The sequence below is a fragment of the Dasypus novemcinctus genome, chromosome 13, assembly GCF_030445035.2.
Source record: "Dasypus novemcinctus isolate mDasNov1 chromosome 13, mDasNov1.1.hap2, whole genome shotgun sequence".
Lineage (NCBI taxonomy): Eukaryota > Metazoa > Chordata > Mammalia > Cingulata > Dasypodidae > Dasypus > Dasypus novemcinctus.
This window is the reverse complement of record NC_080685.1, coordinates 12,295,536-12,310,437: the sequence shown is the minus strand read 5'-3', so window position 1 is coordinate 12,310,437 and position 14,902 is coordinate 12,295,536. Positions and strand designations below refer to the sequence as shown.

Below are 14,902 nucleotides of genomic sequence, written 5' to 3'. Positions count from 1 at the left end.
AGTTGCAAGCAGTTAGTTTTGAGAAATTAATGTAATATCTTGAGGGATTTTTTTAAAATGAATCTTCAAAATTTTATTTCCAGTGGTTATGATGTGGGCTATGGGTGGGAGGCTCTTTGTCTCTTTGGAGATAACCTTAACCTAAGCTGTCTGTCCTGACTTGTGGGTGTGAGATGGTGAGAGGCTGCAGACCCGCCCTTGGTAACCATGGCAACAACTCCAGTCCCAGGAAACAATTTATCAATGCAAACTCTATAAACTTTAAATATTCAGGGGAAATGCAAACCAAATATGCTAAAAGTTTATCTAGAATATATGAAGTCCATGCTAAAAGCTTACCTAGGATGTGGAAGATATATATGCTAATTCAAGCCTATTGAGAACTGAAACAAAAGGACCATTTGGCCTTTCCTCTCTGTATAAAAGGGACTCAAAAATCTTGTTTGGGGCTTGGGTTCAAAACAGAAAGCTCCTGAGTCCAGCCGGTCGTCAATAAACCATTTTTCCTTCTCAAAATCATTCCTGAGTCCTGGCCTTTCTATATGCAAATAATTGAACCTCTCTCAAATTCTACATTTTATCCAGTAGGTATACCAGGAATTCAAGATCTTTAAGTGTCCAGGAGATTCTGGTGCATGCTCAGATTTCAGCTCCGCCAGCCTAATCCAGCTGCAGGGCACCCCTAACTCAACCTCCAGAGCGACTTTGCATTGGGGCAGCCGCTGGCAAGCTGCCCTATGCTGCTGTTTGTTGTGTGCCAGGCTGACAGTCCCCACTTCCAAGTGACACATTCATTATTTAGTTTGATTAATATTATTGAGTAAATTCTGGTCCTTTGACCCAAAATGTTTTACCCTCTGCATCTCTTGGGTCCCAGAGATGCTGGCTTGGTGGGTGAGTGGGAGCATTTTGGTGTCACCTTGCTCCCTGTTCTGCCTTACCTGGATACTTTTTAAAGTAGCCTAAGAATTTGAGGTCCCCCAGTTGAGGCAGTGAACTCTCCATGAAAACAGCTGGCCAGTTGTGAACTCTCACTCCTCATTCTTCCCACAAATAATTTTTTCAGTAACAAGTTGTGTGAGATATTATTTTAGGCCCTAGAGACAGAGCAGAAACCAAAATAACTCCTGTTGTAATGGAGTCATTTCTAGTGGAGTGAAATAGACATATTAAAAGGATGGGTATACAAGTGTGGAATTCAGTAAAGAGAAACAGGCTGGAAATGGAACTATTGGGAAGTAATTGACACAACCCTGGAACTGGGAAAGTTCACCAAGGGAGTTACTAAAGGAAAAAGGTACAGAACTGAGTGTTGGGACATTAGTTCATGAAGAAATAGGGAGATGAGAGAGAACTAGCAAAGGAGTCTGAGAAGGAATGGGCAGGAATGGAGAAGTCAGGAGGGGGGGTGGGGTCTCTCCAAGTGGAGAAATGTCTCCAGTCCTCTTCAAAGGGCTGCACATAAATACGGTTTCAATAAATGAATGACAGTTGGCTGAGTCAGTGTGTCTGGGACAGGCTGAGAAGGCCTCATGGAGGAAGTATTAATTTAATAACTCAGCCCAGAGGGATGAGTAGCCATGGGATAAGCAAGGGAACAGACATTGAAAAGTAAGGAAACATGTAAGCAAGGCTATAGAGTAGGAATAGATTATTAAGAGGAGGGTAGGAAACTGGTGTCAGCATGAAGGGCAGCGGTTGGGAGGAGTGAAGATCAACTTAGAGAGGTCAAGTGTGGCTAAATTATGGGGCTTGAAGAGGGGAGTTTGGATTTATGCAAATAAAGAGCAAGCACTGGATGCTCTAAGCCCGTGGTTCTCAACAGGGGCTGATTTTGCCCCCAAGGAACATTTAGCAAAGTCTGGAGACATTTTTGATTGTCGATGTGGGGTGGAGTGCTACTGGCATTTAGAGGCCAGAGGCCAGAACTGTTACTTTTAGTCCTGCAGTGCACAGGGCAGCCTTCCACGAATACCAGGGGTGCTGAGGCCGAGACACGCCCCAGAGAGCAGTTCCCTGAGCCTCCCCTTGGTCAGCACTGGGTACCAGCTGCCGGGTTGTTGCTGGTTGTTCCAATGTTCTGGGATTGAAACAAAACCCTCCCTCACCCCTTTTTCTTATTTAGCCTAGACATTAAAGTAGAGAACAAGGTCTCAGCAGAGTGTGATGTGTCCCATACATGATAGGGCAGAGGAGGGTAAGTGTTAAGTCTGGTTTTTTTCTAGCTTAAATTTCTAAGGTTCTATCTTTTTTTCACACTTTGGGCTTTTGCGTCCCCTTTCCTGTGTCTGTTATGCTGAAAAGAACAGAGCAGTACAATTAAACATAACCTTGTGCGCCTTCACGTGATGACCTTATCAGCACAGATGCTCTGGAGCCAAGATCCTAGCAAGGTGTTTTTCATTTTCTCCAAAGCAAGACAGAAGGTGCAAAGCAGAACCTGCAGTTCAGAGCTTTGTTTAAACACTTGGAAGGTTCAAGGGTTTGTAGCACAATGAGAAATATTGAAATAAAAAGAGGTAATCTGAGAGGCAACAAGCTGCTCAACCTTTCCAGAGTCAGGATTCGGAGCCGGAGAGAGACCCTTAGGCTTAGGGAGGCTAAAACAGGGCACTGCCCCTCCCTGGAGTGACTGCTTCTCCCTCTTCCAGTGCTACATGTTCCACATGTACGTCGGGGTCCGTGCTGGAGGTGGCATAGGGGACGAGATCGAAGACCCGGCAGGGGATGAGTATGAGATCTACCGGATCATCTTTGACATCACTTTCTTCTTCTTTGTCATTGTCATTCTCTTGGCCATAATCCAAGGTAAGCATCACCCCCACTGAAGCTGAAGAAAGTTTAGAATTTGAGCCAGGTATTTTTGGGACTAATATTAAAGGTAGGGTAAGAATGTTCAATGTATGGAAAAAACTACATGGGACTTTTCCTTTCGGTATTTCTTCGCTGTGAATTCTGTAGAGAAAAAACAAACCTTGGGGCCCTGGTGTAAGGAGGAAGGAGGGTATGGTTTTGTCTCCTTTCAGAGAATATAAGGGAAAGAGCACTTTTAGTTACACAGACCTGGGTTCGAATCCCAGCCCCAACACTTGCTAACTTTGGTGGGTGAGCCATTTAACCTCTCTGGGTCGAAAAAAAGAAAAACGGAATTCCCTAAATCTCTTCAGCCCCATAAAGTTCAGTAAAAAAAAAAAAGTATATACATTAAGGTATCCAGCCCAGTACCTGAGGCATAATTGGCCCCTCATAAATAACCACAGAGCTGTCATTGTTTTGTGCCTACTATGTGCCAGGCCCATGTCTTAATCCATTTTACTCTCACAACAACCCCATGAGGCCTGCCTGTGCTGTCCGCACTTCACACGTGCGGAAGCTGAGCCACAAGAGGGTCACGTGACTTGGCCAGGCCTCAGCTGGAGCGAAGCCCTCGCGTGGACCTGTGCCGCTCTGTTGACCCGCACGTTCTGCCTTTTATGCCAGCGTGACTTGGAAGATGGTGCTTGCCTCATCTGAAAAGAAAGGCACTCATGTTATCTTTTTCTACATAGCCATTTATCCTGGTTTAAAATAACTCTGTTAAGTGTGACATTATTTAAGTTCCACACCCATCAAATGGTCCTTTATTTTTTTTCAGTAAAGTACATGAACAAGATTAAAGGACTCATAACCCACTCTTTGTGTCTTTACTGAGTGTAGCAAGAATATGTTTTATAAGAGGGCAAAACCATAAAACACTTGCCAGAAAATGTGCAGCCAGTAAGTCACAGGAGGGAAAAAGAGACTAAAACAGAACATCTCACTGCAGTTAGTTTCTGACTGAAGCTATTAATAAATTAAGGAAGGGTTTATTTATGAGGAACTTGCAAAGAAAATGTGCTTGAGGCAAATTTCTTACAGTATTTGTTATTGCTAGGCTAACAGTTAATATCATAATGTTTTATTTCCAAATTAGTACTTAAACATTTTATTAGTGAAGTTTTCTATACTTTATAACCATAGATTTCCATTTTTCTTTCTTAGCATGAAGTAGTTAATAACATCTTTCTATGCCAAGTTGAATAAAACTTTTTCTCTTTTATAGCTCCATTTTTAAACACCTTTTCAGGAAATGCTTGCCCCAGTAACTGCATGTACTTCGCTCCCAAAGAGATAATGCCATTTCCCTAAGTAGGAATATCAAGTTTGCTCTAAGGATTTTCCAAGTCAGTTGTATATTTTCCCTTTACTTTGAAGGATTGGCTGTGGTGCTATGAATTTAATTATTATTATTCTCTGGTTGATAAAGATTCAATCTTGTATTTATTTAACACCAGGTTTAATTATTGATGCTTTTGGAGAATTAAGAGACCAACAGGAACAGGTCAAAGAAGACATGGAGGTAAGTCCTTCATTTATGGCTCAGCATTTTTGTGTGTGGACACTGGTTTTTCTTCCTGCCTTTATCAGAGAATCAAAAATGTAGGAAAAGAGTGAAAGGACAGAGGCAGCAACTGCTTTCCATTGGTCTGTTTTCAATTCAGGAAATAAAAAGAGCAGAGCAGTGTGCTGGACTGGAACTGTGGGAGGCTCCAGGTATATACAAACGAAAGTGGGGCAACCACTCCTTCTAAAAGGGCGATACACTGATAACAAGTAAACAGGCAATCTCAGGACAGTGCAAAGCACCCTGAGTGCTGGGCTCTCCCAGAGGGGTGACTGATTCATTCCTGCACCATCAGGAAATCCTAAAAGGAGATTTCAAAGTTGAGGCTTGAAGGTTGCGAAGGTGCCAGTCTTTGGAGGGATTTGAGCTGGTTAGAGAGAACAGGGCACATCTGGCAGCTTCCCTAGCCCTGCCCACCCCCAGCCCCATTGGATCTCCAGGGGCAGCGCGCACATTGTCTTCAGTAAGAACACTGCCCCTGAGGTTGTATACCAAGACCCTGATTTAGGGACAGAGGTGAGAGGGAAAAAAAGCATTTTATCTGGAAAGCATAAGCATTCAGGATGACTAAGGCAAGGCACTGCAGGGAGAGAACGAAGAAGGCCAGCCAAGGAAGGGACTCCTGACTCACTTGAGAAATTTACAGTTTAACTTGTGGACTGTGAGCAACAAGAAGAAGGATTTCAAGCAGGGCAGGGAGGTGATTGGATTTGCATTTTTACAAGGTAAGTATGGCTTGAAGTGTGGGCACTGAATTAGGAACCGGTAAGGACAGGGGCAGGGATGTGGGCCGTCAGTGGCTTCTAGGTAGGGGACTCTGCTGCATTTGCTAAGGTAGTGCCGCTGAGCGCACAGGACACTGAATGAGCTCAGTAAAGCCTTGGAGTAGCTGGCCCAAGGCAGAAGTTGAAGAGGATGGCGTGAGCAAGGATGGTCCTCCAGTTTTGGGCACGAGCAACCTGGTACCTCCTGTGGGTAGCACAGGAGGAAGAGCAGGTTCACGGGCAAAGCCGACGAGTTCAGTTTTAACCTCCTTGGTTTAAGAGACTACCGAATGGGTGACTGAGAACCTGATGGTCCTCCCCAGTGGCCAAGTGTGACTTATCAGCTGGCAGGAGTTGTGATTGGTCAGGCAGTTAGAATTTTACAAACCATCCTAATCATCGTGATCCCAGGCCTTAGAACCCAGGGCATCATAAACATGCCTTGAGTGGCGTAAAGCCACTTACTGACCTGCAGGCAAGATGAGCATCTTCAGTCACATGAGGGTGATAATTATTGCATTCATTTGAGTTGAGACATAGGAAATTCCTGTCGTGAGATGGAGGGTCTACTTCTGCTTGAGCCTTGTGTGTCAGCCCTGCAGGTGGCAGGTTCAAGCAGGTACCTCTCGACAGTCTGCATGGAGGGTGGCGTGGTTGGCAGGAGGAGGCAGAGGACCAGGCACCTGCTGCCTGGAGCTGAAAACCATTGCCAGACACTAGCCAAAAGGCTGCAGTGCCCGCACACAGCATACCCCCTCAGTAGAGCTTTGTGTGTGTTTGCCCCTCCTCAAAGGGAAGCCATCTGCACCCTTTTCCCTTCTGTGTCAGGCTTCATTCAGCCAGGTTCCAAGTTTGCAGTCCACCTGAGGTCACATCCGTTTTGCCCAGATAGCTTTAGTCAATGTCATAAGCATGGGACAACATCAAGAGGTAGGTCTGGAAATTTTCACTTAGGACAGAGAAAATAAGGGACAGACATATCGCCTTTCAGCCGTCGTCATCCCAGACTTGCTGCATCTGGTACATCTTGCTGCCTCTGCCGATTGGCGTTTAAACGAACAGTAAGGTTTGTGAAAACAGTTAAATTTCTGTCCACATGCTTGGCACACTCTCCGTGTGGTCCTTTCACGTATACCGAGGAAACAAAACAGCTGCCCCTCCGTGGTAAGTTGTATTCTCCTTTCGTTTTGCTCTGGGAACTGATGCTTCGTCGTTTCCCTGTGTCTTCTAGACCAAGTGCTTCATCTGCGGGATAGGCAACGATTACTTCGACACAGTGCCGCACGGCTTTGAAACCCACACTTTACAGGAACACAACTTGGCCAATTACCTGTGAGTGCACCAGTCCCAGACCTCCCGCTGCTGCCCACGTCCACCAATTCTTCTCCATCCCTAGAAGCCGGAGAAACACGAGAGAGCCGCTTCTTTTTCTTTACCTTTGCATTCAGTCTGCTGATACCTCTTTGAGAGAAAATGCAGTGGCAGCTAGTGGTTCTCTGTTCTCCTGAAATAGGTTGACTTAAGAATGAAGTTTCTGCTCTCATGTAAATGATACACTTCTAGAACACCGAGTGGAAAGGTGGAAAGGACAAACAGACTGCCTTCGTGAGCCTCTTGGAATGCCCTGGCTGTGCTTCCCATTTTCAATAGGAAGACTCCCTGTTCCTCTAGAGATAGATGAATCTCCATATTTCTTTCCTGAAGACTTACAGATCCATTTAGGCACTATTGGAAATGCAGTAAAAAAAAAAAATGGCCTTTAAAAAATATATAGAAATCCTAATTGGAAACAAGCCAAAACTGCTGTTTGGTAAATGCTATGCTCCCCCGTTTCTGACCTGATCTTAATAGCAAGTAGAAGAGATGCAGAATAGCCTTGTAGAAAAAAGTGTGGGCTCTGCAATTCACAGCTGAGTGGCACTCGACAAGTTAGTTGCCTTTTTTTTGAAAGCCTGAGCTTTCCAAAGGGGGATCGCGATTCCCACCCCACAAGAGAACAGATGTGGTACAGGTGCAGGTGGAGCCAGGCCCTGAGCCTGGCTGGCCTGTAAGGCTCCCAGGAGATGGAACTTCACATTTCACAGTTTACGCTTCGGGGTCCACAGCATTTCTTGCTTTGCCATTTTCACCCACTTTTTTCCTCTGGCATAGTGTGAGGAGAGGGCTTGACGCACGTAGGAATCTTGGATGAACAATAACCATGGGCATGATCGCCGCGCATCCGCAGGCCCTTGCCACAGCTTTCCCGGAAATTAATCTTCTGTATAATCCATCATTAATATTTCTAGTAGAAGCCAGTAGAAAATACAGTCTGACTCAGAGAAACAGAATTTGGAAGAAATAATGCCACAAAGCCTAGGATATACCTAGGATATACCATAAAAACACATTCCCAGTGATAAAAGTTACCTTGGTAAAACTTGTCATGAAAAGTTAAAACAAATAATTGTATCAAATCTTCGTTATAAAATTTGGGGAAAAATTGATGATCATGAACATGTTTTAAGTAAAATAGAAAGACATGGGGGAAAAAAAGCAGAATCGGTTTAACTATACTCAATTGAATCTTGATCAAGAAAGTAGAACTCCTTGTTAGGTTAGTCTTCAGGGAAAATTCATCAGTGTTGATTTGATTCTGACAAAACGTTTATGCTCCTAACCTGAAGCCAAAGTGTTTCCAAGGTAAAACCACCCGTAGGATCAGAAAGGTCAAGTCAAAACACAGCCTTACCTATTTTCTGGTACACTGTAATTAAGCTTCCAGAAAATGCATTTGTATTGTTGTTTTGTTTTTCTCTGTGCCTACCAGAATTGAATGCAACATATAATATTTTAAAACATGTATTTCCTATCTGCTTTTGCTGATATTTTTATACAATCCACTTCTGATAAGTCTCTCTGTATCTGTAGGTTTTTTCTGATGTATCTCATAAACAAAGATGAAACAGAACATACAGGACAGGTAGGTAAACAGTGACTACTCTGTACTGTCTTCTGAAGGAAATGATAGGAAGTGAATCCCTACACATGGGAGCAGCTGTATGCATTAAACATGATGGGGTAGAATTACTTTCAGATATTAGTTGTGGTATTTTCGTATAAAATTACTGTTAATATTGGAGGAGTATGGGAGGATGACCTTTGTTGAAAAAATTAAATTCCAATTTCACATATCAAATAATCCTTTTTCAAAAAGTTTACGTGAAAATGCTGAGACTGGTTTTTGACATCTCTGTTATAAGAAAATTAAGTGTTCCTAATTAATGTCCATGATTGCTTAAACAGATAGTGGATGATTTCAATGAATTTAACCCACATTATTATTGTCAGTTAAAAATGATTGTTTATTAATTGTCTAATGTTCTTCTTAAGCTATTTGAAATCCACCCCCACTCTGTTCACTTCCCAAGGTTGTTCACTTCCAATTAGTTTGAATTTGAAATAGTTAGGATGCAATTAATAATAATAGTAATAATATGTTTAAAGAAACCTCAAAAACATATACCACAAAGGTAGATTTTTAATTATTGGTTATTATGGTTAGGTTGAAGAGTGATTGTTTATTACTGGTAGTAAATAAGGCCTGGTACAGTTAGTTTGGAACTATCTAAATGATTTTGGACTTCCCCAATTACATGTGATATAAAGATAAGTTTTTTTTTAATATTTTGTAGTAGCACACAGATTTTGGGAAAAGATACACTGTTAATACATTTCCTTTACTTTCCCAGGAATCTTATGTCTGGAAGATGTATCAAGAAAGGTGCTGGGAGTTTTTCCCAGCAGGGGATTGTTTCCGGAAACAGTATGAAGACCAGCTAAATTAAACTCCAGATCACCTCTAGAAACCAAATCCCTTTCTCTCTGTCTCTCTCCCCTCCCTTCCTTCCCCTCCCCCCATCTCACTTGTGCTGATTTTGTGAATTGCCAACATTGTGTGCTTTCTGGGAGCACTGAAGCTCTATTTTTGAAGACCTGACTGTGCTTTCCCCCCACCTTGTATATTTTCTTTGAGAATAAAGACTGAAGAATAATCTAAATTCATACACAGACAAACAAGGAACTCTGGAAAGAGAACCATTCTAGATACTCTGTCATAACATAAGCAGACAGATTTCCTTCTGAGACTCCTGGAAATCTCCTTGAGCCATGGGACATTGACATTGACAGCGTGGTAGCTGCACTCATCTGGTCTCTTTATTTCACCATCCCGAAAGGACCCATCCAGTGGTCACTGAGCACTGTAGCACTTAACAGATGGCCTTGGACACAAGTTGCGAAGGGAAATAGTGCCTTACTATATGTGGGTTGAGCTATGCAGAAGATATGTGCATGAAAAAAATCATCTTTATTCCTTTATGTCAACCTTTTTTTCTTAGATTGATTTTGTAAGGTTTTTTCCTTTATTTTCTTTACTTGGTGGGGGAGGGTAAGAAAAGCAGTTTGTGCGCACCTTTCTAAAAAGATGGCGTGTCTCAGGACGTGAGGAAGCTCTTCTCATTCCGCTAAATTAATTCACATTTACCCTCCCCATGTGCTCCTGCTGTTATTTTGGTAATGCTCTGATGCAACACTGCAACTTTATGAAATCTTTGTATGAAAACAAAAAGACTGCAAAAAATACACTTTCAAAAGAAATAGTTCATTGCATGTTTATTATGCAAGTTTAAACAAAGAAAACCTTCAGAAGCAAGTTGATCAACGTGAGAGAATTTTCATGATAATTATATTCATAGTAATAAAGTGTCGTGGGCTTACTTGTATACTTGGAGCCAGTGTCATCAACCAACAATGTGATACGTTACGAACTTGACAGTAGTTTTGGGTTTTTCTCTTTCTTTTTGGCCACCTGTGATCAGTTGTTGATTAAGGACTTCTTGTCAGGCCATTTTTTTAAATATCAAAGCTGAAGCAATATCCATTCAGGGATTTCATCAGTTGCATCACAGAACATGGATGATAATATAAATCACTCCATTTTGAGTCCTTTTAAATGTAATGCTAATCTTTACAAATAAAAAGAATCAGAATGGAAGCAAGGTCATTTTGCAAACATTGGAGCTCTTTTATTACAAGTCTGCTTGTTAATTTTAGAATTGTAAAATTGCTCTGATTAAACTATTTAACTAACTTTGCACCCTCTGCTTTCTCCATTTCATGTACAACTGGGCACCTTAACTTGAAAGCCTTTAGCTTTTAACTTGAAGTGGACATAGGGTAAATCCCAAACACTGCACTGGAAACTTCAGCCTTGCCAGATTTCTTTGCAGCTGAGCAAGCTGGCTGCGTTTATGGGGAATCTCAGAGTCCCCAGGCTCCTCAGGTTGCCTGTCTCACCCCCGTCCACCACCTTACCCAGTCATAGGGTTCTCCAGACTTCTTGAATTCCTCCACGATAGAAAACCATCACTATTTCTCAAGTCATTTATTTTTCTTTAAATGCAGCTTTCCATTTTAGACAGCTCTTCCTTGCTCAGGGCAAATTCATCTCCTTGAAATACCAGGAATCTGATTTCTATCTTAATACGAAAAAGGTTTGATACACTAGCATGAAGTCTGCCAAGCCCTTGAATACTAATTGGCCATTGGCTGTGTGTCAAGGACTGGCCTGGGCTATCGTGACATAGCTGTCACATTGCAGTTTGTAGGCACAACGATGAACTATAGTATTGAGGTTGCACATGTAGGTTTTGGTACCATTTTTATTTGAGGAAGGATGTAATTTGGCTGCAGCTTGGGAATTTCCCAGCCTGCTCAGGGAGGTGACCTTATGCAATGAGGAGTATGAATAAAGGAATTCAGGGCGGCTCCATGTGGCATCAAAGAACACCTGCCCCTTGGCCATGAAATCCTGTAGAGCAACCTGGCACTGGAGAGGAGTAAATGTTTTTCCTCTGCATAAAGTGCATTGATAGATTCTGCCCTTTCATTTATAAGGCCACAATCAGAGTTGACATAAAACAATGGCACAGGTGAGAGGCGAAGGAACAAATTCATAGGACTCTTGGGTTTTGCGGACTCCTGTAGATTCTTCTGGACAATTGGACAGTCTCAGGAGATGACATGCAGGAGTGATTCAGAGAAGGGGGGCTTCCCTCAGCCAGTGGGCTTCCAGGCATCAGTTTTAGAGGGACAGGAAAGGAGTCAAGCCCTGTCACTTTAACAGTCCCCCCTTCCCAGACTCACTGTCTTCTCATTCTCCTGAAGGGAGACAGGTCTGTGTTAGCATTATAATTCCCCCGAAAGGGTCACAGGGCATCTCAGACGCTCTGAGGCTCTCCTCTGAGCAAACTTAGTGCTTCCTGATCCAAACTCAAGAAAGAAAGCTCTTTTAAAAACAGTTATGCAAATAAATACTCAAACACTTACAAAATAAAAGATGGTAATGAACTATCTATCCAGATTCTAGTTTCAACAATTAAGACATGATTCTACCATTCTTCATCTATTCCTCTCACTTTTTTTTTCCCCTGGCAAAACATAATATCATTTGATCCTGCTCCATAAAATATATTTAGAATCATAGTTTGAATAGAAGTTTTCTAAATCCGCTATGGTCATGTCTGTCGTAGGTGGTACCGCTCTGACTGATAGTCTTTTTTTTTCATGTAAAGGAGGCAGTTTGTTATTACTCCACAAAAACTCATTAGAAAGCCATAGTGCAGTGAAAGTACTTTATGCTTGATTGTAAAAATCATATCTAAGAAAACTGCATATTTTCCACTATCACTTCACTGGGGAAATGTTCAGATTTCGTAAGCTCCAATTTTCTGGGTGAATGTACCAGTGTGGTCCCATTGGCTGTTAATGTCTTTGGCTGGCTGGCTGTGGTGAGTACCTCATTGTAGTGGACTCAATAAAAGAAGACTTTTTAAAGTGTATTTATTATATTTACCCAAGCATGGAATTCATGTAAACTTGATGTGAAGAAAGCTTGGGCTGGTATTCATTCCTCAGATTATTTCATAAATGTCTACTGTGTAGAGGAGAGGTGGGCCTCACTATCATCTCACGGATAGTATTTCTGCCCAGTGTTTTGAAATATCTGAAATATAAGCTGGAAGAAGAGTATCTTGATTTTGATACAAGTGCATGGGTGGCATCTAGGTTTTTTAATAGCCATAAAGATTAACAGCACACACTTCTTAACAGGATGAAGTTCAAGTCCATATCATCTAAAATCATAAAATTTAATTATTTGGCTAATGTAAATATTATGCAGATACCTAAATGAATCCTCAAAGTACCATGTTCCCCAAAATCACGGAATTTTTAAATAATGTCACAACTCAGTACAGAAAATGAGAAGTAGTATCACTGATTTCCTTGTATAGGGCATTTGTTGCTTCCTAGAATGTTAGAGCTGGGAGAGGTTTAGGAAATCGTGTTCCAGATGAAGCAATCTCGGCAGGTGAAATGGCTTGGCTGAAGTGACAATACTGGTTACTGGAAGAGCTGGAGGTTTCTCGAGGAGCATATGTCAAGTTTCTTGTTAATCTTTTTCCTATTACAGCCAGAATGGTTTGAAAAATAACAGGTTTCTCGTGCCTTAGCAAAACTGAAATAATAAAGCAAATATCTACAAAAGTTTTGATGAAATATATCATTGGGGTTCACTGATACTCTGCTTCTCTGATAAGGGACATTCCAGAGGCAATTAAATCAAACAAATAACTGGTTTCAAAATGCACCTTTGAACACCACTATTTCCAAATAAAGACCAAGTGTCAATTTTAGTCCAAGACAGTAGAGAAAGCTCCATCTTGTTATTTTGCTTCAGTATCTACCTTAATTAATGATCTGAGGCTTCATGTTTCATTGGTTTTCATAACTGGCCTTAGTTATGTTCTTGTGGCTGAAAGATGTTGTGGCCAGTTGTAAGAATTATGATTAAAATAATTTTGGTAAATATTTTCTTCATAAAGCGTTTGGATGTCACTGGTGAGAAAAGTTTTACGTTATCAAAGAATCCTACATGTTAGTATGTCAATGGCATTTTAATGGCAAAGGAGCATCTAATTTGCCTGTCTTGTCCACCAGTCCCCACATATCCAGTGTTCCAATTCCTTCCATACAACATAAAATTATATTTATTTTCTTCCAAGAAATCTATGGATTCAATAAACATGTACTCCATCTCCACTAAACACTGCTAAATCTTTGAATATTGTTTTGTAGCACCACTAAATTTTATAAAATGGAATGTGACTAATATTAAGAATATTAACATGTAAACAAAAACGCACAAGTTAAATTTTTTAGACCAAAACCCAAAAGTTATTACACATTTGATTTTGAATTAGCTGCAGTATTTAACCTGATACTCAAAAATGTATTAAAATAAGCTTTATACATTTTGTGTGTAAATTCAGAAATATAAATTAGCTTGGCAGATGTATTATCAAGAATAAGAATAATAGATGGGCTTGAAATGGTTAAGTTTTATTGAAAGAAAGAAAAATTGGGAATATCTATGCTCTTAATATTATGACCAAACTAAAAGGCTTCCCTCCTGCATAAAATAAAGATGAATGGAGTGGAAACCCTTAGCAAGACGTTATATTAAGAATTAATAAAGATCCATGGCCTTACTATTATCAGTTTAATCTTTTATTTATGTACATATTGAAGAAAACCATTGTTTAAACAAATTTTTCACTAGTGAGATAAATTGGTGGGAATTCTATTATTTTAAGAGTATAAATCATGAAATGACTGCTTTGACATAAAAGTGTCATGAAGCTAAGTTCCAGAATGATCTGCTGCTAAATGCTACACATAAATAATTTATATTCCATACTTGGCATAATAGCAAGAAAGGAATTCTTTTCTGTTTATTTTGGGTAATGTGTAGATGGTCTTTCTTACTCTACCATCTAGCCTGATGCAAGGATTGAGGGGACTATATTTTATTGGGGCAGCCAGAGCAGCAAGGGTCAAGAGAGCAGGTAGTGACTTAAGGAAAACTGTGAGGGAAGCGAACCTGCCCCAGTGGTTAGGGTGTCCGTCTACCACATGGGAGGTCCGCGGTTCAAACCCCGGGCCTCCTTGACCCGTGTGGAGCTGGCCCATGCGCAGTGCTGATGCGCGCAAGGAGTGCCCTGCCACGGAGGGGTGTCCCCGTGTAGGGGAGCCCCACATGCAAGGAGTGCGCCCCATGAAGAGAGCTGCCTAGCACGAAAGAAAGTGCAGCCTGCCCAGGAATGGTGCCGCACACACGGAGAGCTGACACAGCAACATGACACAGCAAAAAGACACAGATTCCAGGTGCCGCTGATAAGGATAGGAGCGGTCAGCGAAGAACACACAGGGAATGGACACAGAGGGCAGACAACTGCGGGGGGGGGGGGGGGCGGGAGGGAGGTAAAGGGGAGAGAAATAAATAAATATTAAAAAAACAACAACTGTGAAGCCATGCAAAATAATGCGTTCAAATAATGAATTCATGCACTGGCTACCACTCCACTGTGAGGCAGAAAGAGAAAGTAAGTTGCTTTGCAGGTGTGTCCAATTAGCTAGCTGGGACTTTACAAACATGCTGCAAAGACATGTAGTGCATTGGAGTAGTTTCATGAGAGGGAGAAAGGACAGAAGATGCGGCTGCCACTTCCCTCCCATCTCCTGTTTCCCATCAGTCAATGTTCACCCCAGGGGGTATCAACGCCCCCTCCACCTGCTGGATTGCATCACCTGGCCTCTCAGGAGATCACACTGG

The 14,902-nt window shown here is 41.7% G+C and overlaps 1 protein-coding gene across 1 annotated transcript in view; it reads left to right on the top strand.

The window, feature by feature from the left end:
- RYR2 (ryanodine receptor 2) overlaps positions 1-10,318 on the top strand; it is a 735,760-nt gene extending 725,442 nt beyond the window's left edge. Inside the window, exons 100-104 of the mRNA XM_071207362.1 lie at positions 2,652-2,808; positions 4,314-4,378; positions 6,419-6,519; positions 8,098-8,149; positions 8,919-10,318. Of these exons, the coding sequence (XP_071063463.1) occupies positions 2,652-2,808; positions 4,314-4,378; positions 6,419-6,519; positions 8,098-8,149; positions 8,919-9,014 (471 nt within the window). The 3' untranslated portion in view covers positions 9,015-10,318. The remainder of the gene's footprint in view (positions 1-2,651; positions 2,809-4,313; positions 4,379-6,418; positions 6,520-8,097; positions 8,150-8,918) is intronic.
- Positions 10,319-14,902: the final 4,584 nt, after the last annotated feature.